This window comes from Mytilus edulis, chromosome 1 (genome assembly GCF_963676685.1).
Source record: "Mytilus edulis chromosome 1, xbMytEdul2.2, whole genome shotgun sequence".
Taxonomy (NCBI): Eukaryota; Metazoa; Mollusca; class Bivalvia; order Mytilida; family Mytilidae; genus Mytilus; species Mytilus edulis.
Window position 1 is genome coordinate 117,737,272 of NC_092344.1, and position 21,264 is coordinate 117,758,535.

The 21,264-nt window shown below is 31.2% G+C and overlaps 1 protein-coding gene across 1 annotated transcript; it reads right to left on the reverse strand.

Moving 5' to 3' along the window:
* Window positions 1-2,357: 2,357 nt before the first annotated feature.
* Window positions 2,358-20,064, reverse strand: LOC139502450 (non-structural maintenance of chromosomes element 1 homolog). The gene is made up of 8 exons (XM_071291930.1): window positions 19,923-20,064; window positions 14,102-14,241; window positions 13,156-13,295; window positions 12,852-12,929; window positions 12,193-12,345; window positions 11,239-11,355; window positions 4,223-4,361; window positions 2,358-3,261 (listed from the first exon to the last, which is right to left on the reverse strand). Exons 2-8 carry the CDS (start codon window positions 14,211-14,213, stop codon window positions 3,206-3,208), a joined length of 795 nt encoding a protein of 264 aa, XP_071148031.1. The 5' UTR covers window positions 14,214-14,241; window positions 19,923-20,064; the 3' UTR covers window positions 2,358-3,205.
* Between the last annotated feature and the right edge of the window lie 1,200 nt (window positions 20,065-21,264).

A 21,264-nucleotide genomic window follows, 5' to 3' on the forward strand; every position in this document is an offset into this window, starting at 1 on the left:
ACATTAAACATTACCAACAATGCAAAAGCTGGTTTCTCCGAATGCTCTTTCAAAAGTTTTACAAATTGGCGTAAACTATATTATTCATCCAGCAAGCAGAAAGGTGGTGCATAACAACAACTCAAAAGAAAAATTCCTGTATTATTTTAAACAAGGACTGTATATGAAAACCTTTTTCTCAATGTATACTTTCTTAATGTACCTTAAGTTTTCGACTGACTTAAGTCCTACAGATATAAACGAGCTCTCAATGAGAATAAAAGTGAACCTTCGTCAGAATGACTGGTGTTCAGTTTAAAGTAGCCATTTCAATAAGCAGCTTTGATTATTATATGTTCATGATGGGAAATCTTTATAGATGTTGGTCTTGTAAGTAACTGTTATGCTATAAAGTCAGTGATTTTTTTAATAAATGAATAAACATGTACCTAAACTATAAGATGTTTGCTAAACATTTAAGGACTTCATTGTGACATTAATATTTCATTTAAATTAAATTTATGAGCTTTGTGGAATTTTTATGACATCCTCTTGAGGTTTACTGAAAGTTCTATTTATAAAGCACAAATTTTACATATATTTTTAAATGCTTATTGATCAGCAGAAGTCCACCCATTTCTTAACTGTTTTTTGTTATAACAGTTCAGCCAGTTTCTCATTGTTTCTCAACATTTATACAAGCTTTTTAGTTGATCTGCATATCTCTCATGATGAAACCCTATCCGTTTTCAATTGTTGCACATTTCAAACAGCACAGCCATACCAATTTATAAGCAGTGGCACTTTCCACAGCACATACCTATCAGTTTTCAAGTCGTGAGCTTCTGCCCCTAGAACCCTGCTTACAATTTATATTATGCATTTACAATTGTTTTATTTGTTCCAGTATAATATATTATCCAAGAACCCCAACTCTTTCTATTAGCAATGATAGATACTTAATTTTTGTTCACTAACTCACAAGCTAATTTCATCTTATGTCTGCCCAAGGGGGACTGGGATCTTGAAATATATGGGCACCTTGGTCATCAACAAACTAGCTGTAAAACCCTTTCAAAAGTAGGGTATCTGTTTGATTGAGCAGGATGTATAAAGTTGAATCTACACTGGGTCAGAATGGGGATGATAAATCTGATGCCTCTTGTAGAGAGAGTTGCATGCTCTCTGCATGTAAACCACATCAAAATTGTAAGCGTCTCTAGGTGGCATGTTGCACAGAATTATTTTGCCCTATTTACCCACATTTCAGTGGCAATCAAAGACTTCCCATTAATCATCCCATTGTAACCCCTATTGCAGACCTACCTATTTTATTATGTTTATTAAATTTTGTTGTCCTAAACATGCAGAAATATTTGCCAATGGATGTAGTCAATAAATAACGTTATTTTATAAATTTCCATTCTAAATGGAAGAAAATTAGAAAGACATCCAAGTATATATCTATATATCATGGGAGATGTCTAAATACAACTTTATGATTTTTTTTTATATTTTAAAGTTAGCCCAACAATGTCAATTTTGAACATGATTCCAACCTCTGCATCTGAAATAAACTGGCAACACCCACCCGCACTGTGTCCAGAACCATAGACCACTACACCAACTATGCTATATAAAACATAGCTTTGTTTAGAGTACATAGTGTGAGATACAGATAATATAAAGTTACTATAGACCAACAAATCTATAGAACTCTTCTCATCTGTTTTGTATAGAGTTGATATTTTTCTTTTTAGAAAGGAGTAGGTCCGGTAAGGACCGATTTTGGCCTCAAATTTCAGTTTCATCTGATGAAAGATTTTGACCACTTTTTAAACACTTAAGTGTCTATTTCATATGATGCAATTAATTTATGTGAAAGATTTTAACTTATTTAGTCATTGAAAACGAATCGATTCAGGCGCAAATATGAGAAATCTACCAAATATGCGAAAAAATGTCACTTTTCAGATGGTTTTTGTCAAAAACGAAAATGGCCGCATCCGTGTTCATCCTCAATCTTTATATATGTTATGTATTATCATCAAATACAACTTCCATTTCAATATTTTGGATGAACACGAATGCGGCCACTTTCGTTTTACAAGGAAACTGTCTAAAATTTAACTAAAATGCTGGAATTGTGTGAAGATTTCAGTAATTTAGCATGAATTAAGGGTGCTAGTTCTCAATAAATGTGCATTGTATTGTTAAATAGAGCCCATATTTATGTAGCAGAACCTTTCTACTATCCAATAAATGACTAAAAGTTTACATTTTAACAATTTTGTAAAACTGCTATATTTTGGGGCCAAAATGGGGTCTTACTGGACCTACTCCTTTCAGTAGGGTTACTACAAATAAATAAGGCATAGTACTTCCAATTAAATTTTATTTCAAATTTTCCTGTTCATAACACCACAGGTCAAAATTATGACAATATCTAAAATTCAACTATTTCCATTTTGTATCACATTTAAGCGGCTTTGTTCAGAATATGTGCTGTCACAACAATGACATTTTCTTTTAAAAATTAGGAGCATTTTTGGAAATAAGTGAATATACAAATAGTAGCGTGTGATCCCCACTTTATTTTCACATATTGCTGAATTAGCTTGATTGTATATTGTACCGTTTCTGTATTTAAAAAATATTTAAAAAAATAGCTTTACCTTTACAACCCTTAAATAGGTTCACAACTATAAATTGTGTGCAAGGGTTATTACACTGCCAAAGATTTTGAATAACTATACTGACAAAATTTATAAACAATTCCTTTACTTGTATTTTGATTTGTTTTTACTCAATTCATAAAGTTTTTATTTCCCCTTTAAGAAAGTTTACTTTAATGCCAAAGAAACTTAAATAATTCTACATAAATATGTTAATAGAATTAAAGATTTTCAACAAAACAGAAAATTGCTTGTTTTGGTCATTTTACTTAAAACAGTTTTTTCTCGCTTGATTTTCTTTTCCTTGTAATTTGAAATGACTGAAATGGTTTGGAATATGCAAAACAAAAATCTCGTAAAGTGATCATAATAGGTAAATATTTCAACCCTTAACTTCTCCATCCATTTTCTATACTTGATTCCATCCAACATGTTTTCTAAAAGACCTCAATATACAATCCAATCATAACATTCAGAACAACTTCACGATCGCCTTTCGTCAAATATAAAAACAGTCTGACTAGTAAAACACATCAGTAAAACATAAAACATCAAGTTCTTGTTTTTCTCTTCCTACTCTCTTGTTGTGTTGAAGGCATTTCCACATCTGAAATAAAGATATTCTACCTGATTAATTCAGATATCTTTGACATTTGTCAGCAGTTTTATATATGTTAACATTAGTTAATGCCACTAGGTTAGAATGTTAGAGCACAGAATTGTTCAAATGTAAAGTTTTTAATATCTGTACCTAGATATAACCAACTTCCAGATATAAAAATATAGAAACTGTTAATGTTAGTGCTTAAAAGTTGTTCAGTTGAATATATTTTGATCCAGTAATAGATTTTAATAAAAACCCAAAATTTTCCTTTAAGGATGTACTTAGGTGAGGTTTTGGAATTTGTGTCAAATGTTCGGAATCCTTTGTGTTTTTCCATACAAAACAATGTAAAATATTTTGCCCCATCACACTCATTTATTTTTTTATATAAGACTTAATAGCTCATGAAAGGTCATTTCCCAAAATTTTAGAAGATTCTTAATTTTCTTTCTTTTGTTTTGAGACCTAATAATACCAATGCAAATATAAGGTAAAAGTCAGAGTCAGCCTTTTCCTGCCATATTTTAAATCTCAAATATCTCGAAAAGGAGGTCCATGACCTATCAATATTTTTAGCTTATTTTTATCCTTAATTGATGCTCTACAAGCTTATAGTATCAATTTTAACTTCTTAATTTAATAATTTTCACCTAACCTCACCTAAGTACAATTTCAATATGTTTTATGTTAAGGTTACTTTCATGTATTGTTATTGAATTCTGAAATTCTAATCATTTGAATCTGTCAATCAATAAAAGAAAAATTATCATATGTGATAATTAAAATGTTATAAAACAATTATACATTTATATAAACTGATCGACATCCCATTACCCAAATGTTATTGCTTTATACTGTCAAACCAATCAATGTTAATTTAAAATAAAGGAGGAATTAATTTTGTTTTTTTTCTTTTGCTCTGTGGTATTTTGGAAGTGATTTATAGAATTTAGACCTGTTTTACCTGTAGATTTATTAGGTATTTCATGTGCCCAGTTTACACCACATTCTTTGTTGGGACATCTTGGGTTCTCTTTGTTTTGGAAGAATCGGGTGGCACAGTGGAAGTGTAACTTGGTATTACAACTATCACATGACTGACCCTAAAATAAAGAAACAGAAGTGTAACTTGGTATTATACATGTAACTATCACATGACTAACCCTAAAATAAATAAACAGAAGTGTAACTTGGTATTACAACTATCACATGACTGACCCTAAAATAAATATATAAATAAACAGAAGTGTTATAGATGTCATATTACCGCCCTTAAATAAATAAATAAATAAACAGAAGTGTTATAGATGTCATATTACCGGCCCTAAAATAAATATATAAAAAAATTAGAAGTGTAACTTATTTTTACAGATGTCACATTACTGGCCCTAAAATAAATAAACAGTAGAGTAACTTTTTGCAGCTGTCACATGACTGGTACTGACACAAACATGGCTGGTCTAAAATAGTTGCATAGAAAAACTTAAATATCACAGATATATGTACAAGTAGTCTCAGATCTGTATGATGTGTCTTTAATCATTTGTTATGCCCTTATCAAATGATTTTTTCTTGTGCCTTACATCATTGTCCCAGGTTAGGGAAGGTAGGGTAATTGTAAAAAGTTTAACATTGCCACATTCTATATGGGCCTGTCCCATTTGGGAACTTGTAATTCAGTAGTAGCTGTATATCATATTTTGTTTTGTTTTGTTTATTGTTTTGTACATAAATCAAGTGGTTGGTTATCTCATTTGAATTGTTTTACATTTGTCATTTCTGCATCTTTCATAGCTTTCTATAGGATATGGGTTTTGCTCCTTGTAGAAGGCCATGATACGCTATAGTTGCTAACTTCTACATCATTTAGTATCTGATGGAGAGTTGTTTTATCAGCAATCTGAAAACATCTTTATTTTTGATTTTTGCTGAATAATCAAAAACAGTATTCTAATGGACAGCCATACATTTTTAGTATTTGAAATTCTCATCTTTACAACATGAATAGAGAAGTAGGTCTGACATTTGTCTTGAAAAAAACACACAAGTTACTTAAAAGTGCATTGCAGATAATCTATCATAATTTAATTTCAGTGAGTTTGTTAAACTTTACAAGTCATTGAATAATGAAGATGATGTCAACACTATACCAAATAACAGCAGTCTACCTTTGATTACAGAAGAAAATACCAACTCAGCTCTTTTCATTAATTCACATTTAATGTTTGAGAAACAGGGTGATTAAACATAAGACAGGATGAACATGTGCACAAGGTATTTTATTGCTCAGTCAGCATGGATCTTAAAGTACATGATCTTACAACAAAAATTATTACTAAAATTACAAATATATTTTATTTATCATGTTTATTTCCAACTTTTACCAAACATTTAACTTCACTTTACATATTTGTTCAATCATATATACAAAAGTTGAACGATAAAAAAAGAATATTTAATGGCTTATTTACATTTTATTTGAATTTAAATGTTGATTTACTATGACGACAAGTTAATAAATCATGGGTTTAACAAACAGTATATTATAAATACAGACATCATCGTTGTGTTTGTGCTTAGTACAAATCTGATGAGTCAAGACCTTTTCAACAGATTGTTACCTTTATGTTCTTATGTAGTGCTGTTAAAGGTTAGGGGTGATGCACACACAGTTTTAACCATGCTAGATAATTAATGCACCTATCAGAGTGCAAACCAATGGTTATTGTTGGTTGCAGTCTTTAATAACTGTTTTTTATTTAATGTATTTGCTTCTATCAGACCCAACGCGTTTTTCTTTTAAAAAAATATCGTTTTCATTTTCACATCCCAGTGCCTCTCATGTCTTACAGTATGAACTCTGCTCATTGTTAAAGGCATATGATGACCTACAGCTATTAGTGCTTTCCTAGTTTGGTCACTGATGGATAGTTGTCTTATAGGAAATAATACACTTCTAACTTTTAACAAATTAGTCTGAAAATTTAGATAAATCATACAAAAACAGTACCTCACATATATTGCTTTAAAAATGTTTAAAAAGAAATTCAAAAAATTTGAGACAAGTCAATATATATCAAATATCCTTTTATTGGATTTTCACGTTAGAAGTCTTCTGATTTTTGCTCATCATTTGATCCATTATTAAAAGAGCTGTGCCAGGCGTGCATGATATACTTGTCATTTTTTCAAAGAAGAAGGAACCATAACTCCTTAATGTAACATCATTATTTTTAAAAAACTATAGTGAGGTTATTATAATAGGTATAATAAACCAGTAACCAAAGTTTCATGAAAAACTACTTTATGTGTTTCTCGTTTCTCGTTTTGTTTATATAGATTAGACCGTTGGTTTTCCCGTTTGAATGGTTTTACACTATTTTTGGGGCCCTTTATAGCTTGTTGTTCGGTGTGAGCTAAGGCTCCGTGTTGAAGGCCGTACTTTAACCTATAATGGTTTACTTTTTAAATTGTTATTTGTATGGAGAGTTGTCTCATTGGCACTCACACCACATCTTCCTATATCTATTTAAGCACTTTCGAGTTATTGTACGAAAATTTGGATAATCACCCCTTTTTTACGAATAAAACACCATTACTCTGTATAACCAAATCTAAAATTCATAAAGATCTAGAAGGAGCTCATGCATGTCATATCAATACATATAAAACAATTCACTAAAGTTTCTTGAAAATTGCTTAAATCATTTTTGATTTATTGTCTAAAAACTTGAAAATATCGCTTATTCTAACATGACATCGTTCAAACACTTTGAGTACACACCCATGGTAAAATATGAATATATTGCCTGGGCTGTTCTAATCGTACTCCCACGTCATATGCTTCTTTATGAATGAGCTTCCCGACGTCACAGAACAATGACGTAAGAATATGAGCACTTTATGGGAAAATACACGCTGGTGAAACGGAAAATCACCACAACAAGGAAATGTAAACAAACGATGCTAAAATGTGTTATTAGCCATATTTGCTTATACATTGAAGACATATAAGTAAATTATCATTTAAATTCATTCAAAGCTATCTATATACGTTATTGTAAATAGTTTAAGCATGACACTAATTCAGTTTTCTCCGTTCTTTTACACCAATTTAAAATAGCGTTAATTTATTTGAATGGCAAATACTTGCCTCCACCTAGAGCGCTTCAATCCAAAAAAATTGTCCTATCCGAATCGAAATAATTCATGGGGGCTTGAATATATCGTGATTTTACCAAGGGTTGTCCCTTTATGCCGATATTGTGCCCTTCACTATAGCTCAGGGTAAAATATTTGTCACAAAGGGCCAACCCATGGTAAAATCATTATAAATTCAAGCCCCCATGAATTATTTCTTAAATAATGAATAAACCCCATAACTTGGAATTGTAAAATGTAAAATTCATAAAAATCACAAGGGAGCACAAGTAATAACATGCAATGTATAAACAATTCACCAAGTAAATTATTTTCTTCCTTTCCTGAATTAGAGGCACCAAAAGAATATTTGTGCTGAATGGGAACTGCTTAGGCCAAATTCTTGTCTTGAGGACCAGTTTTGATGTAAAGAGTTTTGTAAATCTATTATTGCATTCATAGGCAAAAATTAGAATGTGTTACAGTCGACTGAATATTTTATGCATATAAACTTATTGTAGATCTTCTTTTAGGTTAAAAGTTTCAGTTCAGTGAATTGTTAGTAGATGTTGTATGCATATAGAGTATAAAGTTTTGCCTCAGCATTATTTTTAAAACTTCTAGTAAAACTAACATTTGTAAACATGCCTGAAAACAAAATTTTCAACTATAAAATAAAAAATCTCCACAAAATTTGAAAATTTAGATGAACAAGACATTAAATTGGTATTTTAAAGCTATACTAGTTTCTGCAGCAATAGGTAAAAATCCTTATTCAATGATAGTTACTTGTATAGGGTTGGAATGATGATTCAGGCCATGTTGACTCATTTGTAGATTTTACTTATTATTTATGTTATCTCTTTCTACAATAGCAGACCTGCCAACTATCCCGATTTTCGCGGTATCATCCCGATTTTCATCCCTCAACCCGAATCCCGATATCGGGATCGCAAAACAAGTCAAAAACCCGATTTTCACAAAATATACCCGAAAAAATTATTGGTTACCGATTTTGAAGTTTTTCTGATCAATTTTTAAAAATCTATAATTTTACCTGGGGACATATTATGACAAGTTTATATTAACCCTGTGCTAATCAACGGTCACAACAGGTGTCATAATTTGTTGTTGCAAGTAATCGGATTACCTGATGGGTCATAACAATCCTCAAAATTAGTTAATATTTGTAAACAGAAATTCAGTCAGACGGCCTTTGATTTTTAACCAATTTATCATATAAGCACAATTTGCAACGTTTACCGTAGTTCCATGACAAAATCATATTAACTAAAAGATGAGGACATGCAGTGTAATGAACTCTTAAGAATACATCGTTTATCTTGAAATCCATTTAATTTTTGAAATCAGACATGTGTTGATTTAAAATCGATGCCATTTTGTATACACTTCTACTGTATATAAGCCTCCGCCGGTAAGAGCACCTCTGAACACAAAGAAAGATAACTCAAATTTTATCCATTTTCTCATTAATACTGGCAGACTTAATAAAAATCTGAATTTATTTTTCTAACTTTAGGACATATAGGTTCATGTCTTTTGAGTCGTGGTCTAAAGACAAGCAGGTCTTTGGAGGGGGGAAAGGGGGGTCTTCATTTTTTATTGTCATTTTTCTCTCTTCTTAAATTGTTTTGTCAATTTTAAAATACATGTAAGTACAAGAATCATGCAAATAAAAGAAATCAAGGCGTATAAGTTTATCATCAGTATACCAAAAGAAAAAAAGAAGAGATATGAGACTATTTTAAGAGTAAAAAACAGTGCACGCAGAAATGCCGCAAAAACTGTAACCCTTAAAAATCTGGTCGCGCACTAAATCCCCCATGGGGATTTTCAAAAGTTGGCAGGTCTGCAATAGTGCATGTCAGACATGCCAACTTTTGAAAATCTCCATGGGGGATTTAGCGTGCGACCAGATTTTAAGGGTTACAATTTTTGCGATTTTTCTGTGTGCATTGTATTTTACTCTTAAAATAGTCTCATTTCTCTTATTTTTTCTTTTCTAAACTAATGATGAGCTTGTAGGCCTTGGTTTCTTTTATTTGATGATTCTTGTCTTAATTTTAAAATTTACAAAATAACTGAAGAATACAGAAAAGTGGCATTAAAAGTAAAGGATACAAAGTGGAGACCCCCTTTTTCCTCTCCAAAGACCTTCTTATCTATGAACCATGACTCAAAAGATGAATACAGATTTTGATTTAGTGTTATCAGTATTAACGAGAAAATGGATAAAATTTGAGTTATCTTTCTTTGTATGCAGAGGTGCTCTTATTGGTGGAGGCTTATACAGTTACACAGTAGAAGTGAATACAAAAATGGTGTCTATTTTAAATCAACAGACACATGTCTGGTTTCAAAAATTAAATGGATTTCAAGATAAATGATGTTTTCTTGAGAGTTCATTACAGTTCTCATCTTTCAGTTAATAACGATTTTGTTGTGGAACTATGGTCAACGTTGCAAATTGTGCTCGTATGATAAATTGATTAAGATTGAAAGGCTGTCTGACCGAATTTGTGTTTACAAATTAATTTCGAGGATTGTTATGACCCATTATAATAGGTAATCCGATTACATGCAACAACTATAATTATGACACCTGTTGTGACTGTTGATTAGCATAGGGTTGTTAACTTGTCATAATCTGTCCCCAGGTAAAATTTTAGATTTTCAAAAATTGATCAGAAAAACTTCAAAATCTGTTACCAATAATTTTTTCTGGTATATTTTGTGAAAATCTGGATTTTGACTAGTTTTACAATCCCGATATTGGGATTCAGGTTTAAGGATGAAAATTGGGATGATACCGCGAAAATCAGGATAGTTGGCAGGTCTGCCATGTTAATAGCATAAAATGAATAAATGTCTTCTCAAAGGCTTTCACTCTTTTTAGAAGTCAACTGGAAATGTTGGCCATTATGATATATTTGTAGACCTTGTACTGCAAATTAATGAAAACCAAAAGCATACAATACACTGATGTCACTAAAGGACCATATCAAAAACTTTTTTCATAGAAATTATCTTGCTGACCATTTTTGCTGTTTATTGAATATATTCAATTTTTTAAAGCAAACAGGTAAGTCAGTGGTTATTGTTTGTTGATATGTTACATATTTGTTTTTCATTCATTATTTCTTAAATAAATTAGACCGTTAGTTTCTAATTTGAATTGTTTTACATTTGCCATTTTGGGGCCTTTAATACATTTTGTAATAGCTGACCATACAATATAGCAATAGCTCATTATTGAAAGCTGTTCGGTGACCTATAGTTGTCAATTTCTGTGTTATTTGGTCAATTGTGAGTGGTGGTCTCATAGGCAATCAAACCACATCTTTTTTTTTATAAAGATTGGTGAAAATGGTATTTTAAGGGCAATATCACCAATTAGGTGTTGGCTGACAACTGCAGTTTATATGGACAGAGAATAATCTAAACATTCTAAACCTTTTTTGCTAGAGATCTCGCTACCATACTTTTTTTCTTTCAATAATTAATTCAACCAATTTATTCAAACTGCAACAGTTAAAATTGACAAAATTGTGTCATGTAAGATAATATTGGATATAGATGAAATCTAAGTTTTAATAATCAAATGTTTACAATATGTGAGATTGAAATTGAATTTTTTCATGTTACTCATATATTTTCAAATACTTTAAAGTTCAATTAAACTGTGATTTAAATGATATAAATATTCATGTTAAAATGAAGCAGATAAAATCAACCAAGAGACCATTCAAGAGAGATAACTCCAAAATACTAAATACCGAAAAGAATTGTGGAGTATATGTCTGTTTAATAAATACGTACCTTCACACATAATCTTTTACACACATTACATTTGTCTGTTATATTGGAGTATACTTCTAATATGTACTGTTCTAGCTCTAATAAGGCTCTAGTGGCTAGGGATACACGACCTCTACTCTTTAAGTGTACAAACAAATAGATTAGAAATACATTTAACAAGAACTTCTTTTAACTGCAGTGTTTCCATTTTACTTTTGTCTAATGTTATTTAAGGTAACATAAAGAATTATAAGCTAAGACTTCTAATACATTTTCTGTAAAATAAGCAATCTGTTTATGATTGCTTTTTTGTCTACATTGTAGATTTCAGTCTTTTTTGTTGCAATATCTTTAAATGTAAATAATGCAGCCAAATAAAAGGTGAATGTAAAATTACTCAACAAAATAAAACTTTTAAGCCTGACCGCATGTTTGTCTTTCCATCAGAAACCTCATTTGACTGCCATAAACAAATAGTTGCCTTCTCTATTTTAAATACATAATTATCTAAATATCTTCTGAAGTTTGAAAGTGATATATTTGACTGTGAAAAAATGGTTAGCACTGAGTGTCCTTAATCTCTAAAGCTATTGTTTGTTTAGTTTCCAGGATTGTATTATGCTAAGCATTGCTGATTCAGATCATTCTTTGCCTTCAGTTCATATCAAAAGTAACTCAAGTAGATCAAAATTGAAACTCCATCCTTAATTATATATAATATATACATGTTGCACTGGTTTTGTCAAGCCAATCATTATTCAAGACAATCTTTACACTAGGTTAAGACAAATCTGCTGAATGCAATTTGTATATATTAATATCATAACTTCTCACAACATTTGTGGTAATTGTTATATATAAGTATGTTTGTACTTCCTTGCAAGAAATTGTTTTTTGGAAAATTGTCTTTTTTTATTTGAAAGTTTAAAAGTATCATGCTGAAAAATGATAACCATTTTAAGGGCCAATAATTACTATTTTAATCCATTTCTGAGCTTCAAGTCTCTCTAATAAGGTCTGAGCGTCTTGTTTACTCAATTTCTTGTTTACTTTCTCTAGTTTATCTACACTGTTTATAGCTGATGTTGAGCCAATCTCACCATTATCTGAATCTATAATGCTTTCAATCTGAAAATAAAACAACCAATCTCACCATTATCTGAATCTACAATGCTTTCAATCTGAATATAAAAGAACAGGTTATTTTTTCAGTGGTTTTCACTATAGATGTCTATTTAACATATTTTACTCATATTCATATAACACAAAAAAAAAAAGAATCCTTTAATGCTAAAACATCTCATATCAATCACTAACAGTGTTTGTGAATCATGATTATGAAATAGAACTTTTGTAAACTAGACTTTAAAAATGCAACAATGTCATGGTTATGGCAAGGACATATATATCTATTTGTATTTATGAAGTTTTAAGACAACCACAGCATACTATGGTATCCATCCTGAGAAACTCTGCCAGAAGGTGTTGGTTCACTGGACTCATTTATTTTGTAAACTAGGTAACAATCATTTTTCCTGATAATAAATAAAAGATCTCAGAAAGACTTGAAAAGGTTTCATTTATCCTGAAGTATTAAATAAACAATAATATTTCATATATGACAATCAACTTACCAGCCTCTTGAAGAATTCCATTTCCGGTTGTGTGTAGTCAGAAGCTAACTTAGTTATACTTGTATCTGAAGTGCAAACCTAGAAAAACATTTACAGAAAGAGATAGAAGGATTCTACTGTATACAGCTTCCAGATATTTGTTTCCACCATTCATATTCATAAAGATATAATCTATACTATAGTTTGTGGAAACTGTCAGTAGATATTGAAATCATTCGAATAAATTATGATCTACGATTATGATCTACAAATTAAAGAATTTTAATTTTGTATAAATCTTCTGAATCAATATCCCAATACTTACCAAACAGTAAAAACTTTTTCCTTCTTCTTCGCTGACACCTTTTTTAATCTCCATGTGAAATGGTTGAATGTTTCTATTAATAGTTCTCACAAATTCCAGCAAATGTGCTTTCTGATCTTCCTCCTTTTCTGCATATTTCTCTGTAAGACAAAATAAAATCAAAATTTAATTCACTTGTGTATGCTAGTAAAAACACATTTAACAAAATACAAGTGGCTCATCACTAAATTATTCAATTGGTAAAATATGCAACTCTACATTTTATAATTATTAGCAACAGTATATCATAAACACACTACCATATCTAAACCAGATCCACTCAGTTCTTATCTTGCTGATCATTTACCTACCGAATTAGACTATTTTCCACGTTTTGTTATAACATGAGCAACACAATGAGTGCCACATATGGAGCAGGATCTGCTTACCCTTCCAGAGCACCTGAGATCACCTCCAGCTTTTGGTTGGGTTTGTGTTGCTTATTCTTAATTAGTTTTATATGTTGTGTCTTGTGTACTATTTGTTGCCTTTGTCATGTTTGTCTTTTTCATTTTTAGTTATGGCATTGTCAGTTTATTTTCGATTTATGAGTTTGACTGTCCCTCTGGTGTCTTTCATCCCTCTCTTACGCTGTTCACAGTATAAAAATAAGGATATTTAGTATGGTTGCAAATGAGAACTATCCACTAAAGTTCAAATGATGTGGATATAAACAGTTGTAGGTCACTGTACGATCTTCAACAATTAGAAAAACCCATACCTAACAGTCAGTTATAAAAGGCCTGACATCATGTTTGTGAAATTTATATTCAAATCACAAAAATTGCATCCATTTTGTAAATTAACAACTTAAAAAAAAGTAAAATCAAGTGACATACATGTATATGAACTAATAATTACTAATACAGTACCTACATGTACTTGAATCATATTCTTGTGTACTTACCATTAAATTTAAGACAACAAGTTCTGTACAATTGTCGCACTTCCTTAGCATCTAGTAGTCCTCTCGACATGAAAGACTGTAGGAACAGCTTATGACTATCTTTCATTGACATTGTTTTCTGGTCTTTACTACTAACTCTTCTGTTAAAAATTAATGGGAAATATATTCAAGAAATAAGAAGTTCACTTTTGCACAGAACTAGCATATCCAAAATTTTGAAGGGATGCAAAAGTGTGGTATGATTTTTCAAGTGGAAATCCTCTAATCAACTGGTTCTTTTTTTGAATGGAATGCGAAAAACTATATCTTGAGTGAACGCGATTGATAGTTTAGATTATCTTTACCGATAACTGGTACGAATTTCAGCTGACGGTGACTATACATGATCTCTAAGAAAGGCTGATTAATAACTTATTTTACTTTGTCCATTAAAGTCATATGAAACCTCAAATTAAAAAAAATATGCATATGTTTTTTAAAACCAAATGTATAATTTTCATTATACAACTTGTGTACATATACTTTTTTCTGAGGAAACTTCTTTAATTTGTTCACATTTAGAAGAAGTTTACTTATTTTTAATTGCTTGCTGCCAGGAAGCAATTCGCCGACATATTTTCCGTATGCATAGTGACCTAAGCGTGACCCTCCTCGTAAAAATCTGGTGATAGCAATACGCATGAATCTGTCATTTAAATAAACAATTACCTGATTGTATATGTTAAACACGTGCTAAATACCCATGCTTTTTGTTGATTATTTACTATAAGGTGACAATCGGTAAACTTCGGCTTCAAAACATGACATTTAATGAGTAGCCATATTTGTTAAATCATAACAGACAGAGAGAAAAAAAATTGACGATTATACAATATATTTGCATAAAAAATGATAAAATCGTGCACAGAGGACAAAGTTTATGATATTGTAACAAACCTAGGGTAGTCATAAAACTGTTTAACTCATAATTCAGGAGGAGTGGAATCAACGGCATTGTGGAGAAACAGATTTGTAATAAACATAACGATGATATTTATTTTAGTAGTATTTTGACTTCTTCTTTCAATAGAATAAACATCAAATACACATTCATCATTCAACAGATAAAGCAATAAATCGGGTGGTCAATATAAAAGGTAGTTGACGGTTCAAGAGATTGATTCAGAATGACATGTTTGTCTACTGGCTCCTATTAATGTCTTTTGGCACTTACTATGACGTTAGAGTAAACATCAAATCATCCAATCAAAAGCAACGTTTCTTACGTCTTTCGGCTAGAAACGTTTAAAAAGACAAACAGATTTCGTTATTTTTAGATAAAGAATCATTATTAAGTTGTCCTTCTTGTTCGAATTATATTTAAAAGCAAATAAAACTAAAAGGACATTTTTATATAATGCTATAAGTAAACGGACAGTAAATTCCTTTCTCACTACGGCGTATGAACTTGTGTGTAATCTACCTAACCTTACGCATTAAATATAATGCTTAAATGAGATCAATGAAAACCCTGTTCTATCATAAATAAAGACAATGTTAATGAAAAGGGAGGCACAAACATAATATATATGCAATTTATCTGCATTGATAAAGTGTTAACTTAAACAAATTAATAAACATGATAATATGAGATCGCAAAGTGAAAGTACAAAACGGTGTCATGGCAGATGTAAACAAGTTGAATCTCATGACAAGGTTTGTCAAAATAAACCACTAGCCCCACAGGACGCAATTACGACTGGACACAATTACGAACGATTTCCAATGTTTGCCCTCTGAGATCATATTTATTTATATTTATCAATAAATGTTTTTATAAATAAAAACCCTATTAAAATTCCCTTGTTTTCATGATAATACAATTTATGTGCACTTGGTGAATGTTGATGACGATGACAAAATCATTCGGAAAATATTATAAGAATGGCAATCTGGCCTGCAAGTTATATAAAAAAAAACATAAAGGTAAGTGCATATTGCCTTCTTTTGTTCCTAAATAGAAAGAAAAATGTCTCCTGATTCTGTTCATATGCGTGAAGCCTTTTATCTTGCCCAAATTACCCCACAATTGACGTTTTTTAGACTCTTGTGACCCTATTTATGGTCAAAAGAAAATATGTTAATTTTATTGAAAAGTCCAGAGAACTCTGAAAGAAATGTTGACCTACATGTGTATATAAAAAAAATCATAGATGAATGATAATTACACCATCGATAGATCTAGATAAACTTGAATTTAGTGCTCCTTTAAAGGAGGAATTACACAACAACAACAAAAATCAGAAATCTTTCCTTTACACATGACCGACATTTCGTCTGCAACCACTGCTGAAGTAATTGAAGTAAAAAACAAACTTGTGCATCTTATTTTCCTATGAAAACATGTTTGATTGGTTGCCTTCGTCTGTTGTTTGCTCTGTGGTCGGGTGGTTGTCGCTTTGACATGTTCACCATTTCCTTTCTCAATTTTATTGAGATAAAGATTAATGTATGCTTTATCAATCTAGACTGTTGTCATTGATTTCTTCTGCAAGATATATCAATATAGTGCTATTCGAAATTGCGTCCATTTGTGGCTCTCTTGACCCGTAAAACGAGGTCACGCAAATCTTACTAAAAGTATCCTAACCTGAATAAAAATTTATGTGGGATATGATGCAAAATGGAAAGCCTTCATACATCTTAAATTCTATGGTATAAACAATTCAAGAAAAGCAGTCTAACGTAACGGTACCCAAATTGCACCGAGTACCCAAATTGCACCTATTTAGCAAAACTAGCAGCGAAAATCTTGGCAAGATTGCCTAGAGACTAAACAATTTGTATTTTTATGATTTGATACTAAGCACATCTTTCAACATAGGTTAAACTATTTAGATATGCACAAAATGTTCACAGTATTTATCAACAGATGAAGTGTTTACTGAAAAAGCAAAATGTACTGAAACGTCGCCATGCGACGTCATCAAAACGTCATCTTTTTAAAATGAGCAAATACAATATGTTACAATTATCCATTTAAAAAAAAAATGAAGAGTAAGCATGGACTAACATCCAATAGTTCAAAATATTTGAAGAAATTAAACAAAAGCTCTGTTATTAGACTTTTGACGATGTGACAGTGAATTTAAGCATGGATGCAATTTGGGTACTCCTCATTTCAGAATCATTGATGGTTTGGAGGTCAGTTTAGACCAATTTTTCTATGATTCCATATGGAATAAAAATCAAATTGGTGTACCTTTATAATAAAGAAGGATACGGCTACAAAATGAACACAGAATGGACATTTTTGTCTTTATCATAAAAAACATGTACATGAAAAAACTGTCAAAATAGGTGCAATTTGGGTACCGTCACGTTACATAAAAAATATTAATCTAAGTTCAAAAATCGTTCGTAATTGTGTCCGGTGAGGCTATATGACGGAATAATCAAAGTATTTCATAGGTATACATTACCAAGATATACATATAAAACTGACCCTTATCGATTGCAAAGTACAAATAGTTTAAATCATGACACAGGCGCTTGGGTCTATGATACAGATATTTTTTTTTTTATTTTTTTTATTAAAATATTCAATTTTCTATATTTATAACACATATCTATCACTTTTGTGCATGTCTCACCTAGTTTCGAGTGATTTAAACGACCCAGTGAAAATACCCAATTTTACTATCCATACTAAGAAACAAAAAGGCAACTAACTCGACGCCATTTTTCTGCTATCTATAAATAAATAGATTGACCTACCTGGATTCCCCAACAATTTCTCTAGGAAAGCGTGCCTTCCTTGCCGTCAGATCGCACACATCGTTGAAATTTATCAAATTGGTATTGTTCGTAACATTTTTAGTCCATCTCCAGCATATAATAAAAAGATTTTAACTTTTTTGACTAATTTCAAATTTACGTGCCGGGAAGTTAACTGTTTTTCCCGAACTTTTGTTAAAGGGAAGTAATATTTTCCCGGACTTTTTCGGAATATCTCTCTAAGTACGTATGAAAATAACAAAGTGATACGATGACTTCCGAACTAATACTATATGTTAACAAACAGATATGATGAATATCGAACAAGATCAAGCCCCTAATTTGATTGTTAGTGGTCATAATCTTTTAATTTTCAAAAATCACAGTTTTGATTTTATGTTAGAAAGGGGAACTGCAAAATTTGGAAATATTGTCCCCTCCCCCCCTTTTTTTTTTACTTCAGTTAACATGACCCATGTTTTGTAATAATTAAAACAAAGTCAATAACATTTTCGTGGAAAGAAAATATTAGTAAATTTCCTTGCCCCCCCCCCACCCCCCCTTTTTCACCAAATAAATAAAAATATCAGATCAAATGGTCAATGGCTTAATTTTTTTTAATTCCACTCATAAGTCAATTTTGTGTGAGTATTTGTATATTTATAAATTATCATGAATCAATGTTTTTATGAGTATCTTCTTTTGGTTGAATTGTCATCATTTCAGACTGAATATGATGACAGATTCTTTTCCGGTAATTGGAAAGTTGCGCCTTTTTGGTAAAAGTTCGGAAATCATCGTATCACTTTATTATTTTCATACGTACTTGGAGAGATGTTCCGAAAAAGTCCGGGAAAATATTACTTCCCTTTAACAAAAGTTCGGGAAAAACAGTCAACTTCCGGGCACGTAAATTTGAAATTAGTCAAAAAAGTTAATCTTTTTATTATATGCTGGAGATGGACTAAAAATGATACGAACAATACCAATTTGATAAATATCAACGATGTGTGCGATCTGACGGCAAGGAAGGCACGCTTTCCTAGAGAAATCGTCGGGGAATCCAGGTAGGTCAATCTATTTATTTATAGATAGCAGAAAAATGGCGTCGAGTTAGTTGCCTTTTTGTTTCTTAGTATGGATAGTAAAATTGGGTTTTTTCACTGGGTCGTTTAAATCACTCGAAACTAGGTGAGACATGCACAAAAGTGATAGATATGTATTATAAATATAGAAAATTGAATATTTTAATAAAAAAAAAAAATAATAATATCTGTATCATAGACCCAAGCGCCTGTGAATCATGAGTATGAAAGTCAATGCATTTATCAGTATTTGTGCACTCCCGAGAAGTTGACCACCTGGCAATATTCAAATAGATATATGTAATATACAATAAATAATAGGTTAAATAATAACAATTATCAGTCCAGATTTGTCACAATATATACATGCACTGGTTCAAGAATTGGATAAACATTATTTTTCACCAGTCACTCGTTTCTTATGACTTTAATATTTACGATCTTATTTCTCGTGCTTCGTTTTTCCGTTTTTTATTTTCCGTGCAACGTTTTTGCGATTTTTATTTCACATGTTTCAGTGTTCAGGGCCCCCTTTACCACCCTCCTATAACACAGTAATCTCAGGGGATACATACAGAACACGAATGAATCTATTTGCAAAAGTGAATCTATTAGTATTAAATCAAGCATTTGTATAGTGAGGGGGGATAGGAGGGGTCCTGATCCCGAAATCCCGGACTTAAAAAAACAAAATCCCGAGTTACCGAATTTAAATTTAAAGTAAATCCCGACGTCCCGAAATCCGAAAAAAAGAATTCCCGGATCCCGAAAGGGTCAATCCCGAAATCCCGAGCTTAAAAACACGCGATCCCGGAGTCCCGATAAAGGTCCTATCCCCCCTCTATAGTAAGAAGGTCTTATTATACAAATCCTTGATTAAATCAAATGTAACAGTGACCAGGAACATATATATTAGATCATGGAAGTATGTCAATATAATACTTCCATGATTAGATATACTGTTCCCAGCAGTGACTTACAATAAATAGCAAGTGTTTGTTTCTTGTGTCTGTTTTGTTTATTTTTCTTCCTGGTTCCCGCCAAATCCAAATAATTGACTGGTACCATACATATAATTTCGAATCTATAATGAGCTAAGAGAAAGATCAACTCTGTTAAAAATTATAAACTCTGCATGATTTTGTGTCAACTCTATGATTTTTATTTTTATTTAAGACTTATACATTTAAATCGTCATGTAACATTTAGTTTAAAATTTAGAGTTTAATTTTGAAATACCTAAAACATAGCCTGTTATGTCGGACCTTCTTTCTTTTCTTCGTAGATTCCTCCACAACGGAGCACCCTTATCACACGGTAGTTTCACTGTATCTGTATATTTTCTGCCAATATTATAGGCACACCTTCAGTATGAAGTCAATATATCCCTTCACCAATATAATGACATACAGTAGTGAATTACAATATCCAATCACCAATAGAATATATATAACGATGTACACTATTTACAAATGTCGGTATATCTTTACACACAAATCACACCCGTTCTCATCTATAAAATCTAAAAATGAGTCCTTAATAGAAAATATGAGATTTGCAGTCCACACACAACTTTTTTTTTCATTAAATAGGGCTATGATCTTAAATTATTTTTTCTAAATCTTTTCTGATCTAAATTTAAAAGTTTGTATCTGTGTAAATGAAGCTTATATATTAATGTTCTACAAGCAGGCTCTATATGGATGTTAATAAAAGCACAAAGTTCACTGGTTAGAGAGGTACCACAATAATTTACTAGATGATATGGATTGATAATAACATGGATGAAGTCTACATCTATATCATGCATATTAATGTTTAGTAGTTTTAGCACTTTGATATATTGTTCTCGGAGAGATTTCAAAAGAGACATTCTTTCAGTTTCTAAAGGTGTACATGAAATCAGAAAATGTGAAATGGTTTCATCCTCTTTACCGCAAACTCTGCAGACGGCAGATACATCATTTTGATTAAATTTTGCTCTATTTGTCTGTAAGATGTAATTGCCAGTTGCAAATCTGGTCCTAATGGGTAATTTGATTATGTCTCTACAATTTGATGTATTTGTTGTAAGAATTGGATGTATTCTTTTTGCCATATATTCACCAGATATGTATTTTAAGCTGGAGTATTTCTCTGATTCTTTATTAATTTTGTCATTCCAATAGGTATGTATTTTTTTGGTGATTAAACTTTTCCATTGCAATTTTCCTAAAGGGTTATTTAAAAAATCCTGACAGTCCAAAATGTCATATTTCAAACATATTTTCTTGATTTGGATGAACCAACTATTACTTAGGTTTGTCTTTAAATGTAGTTGTC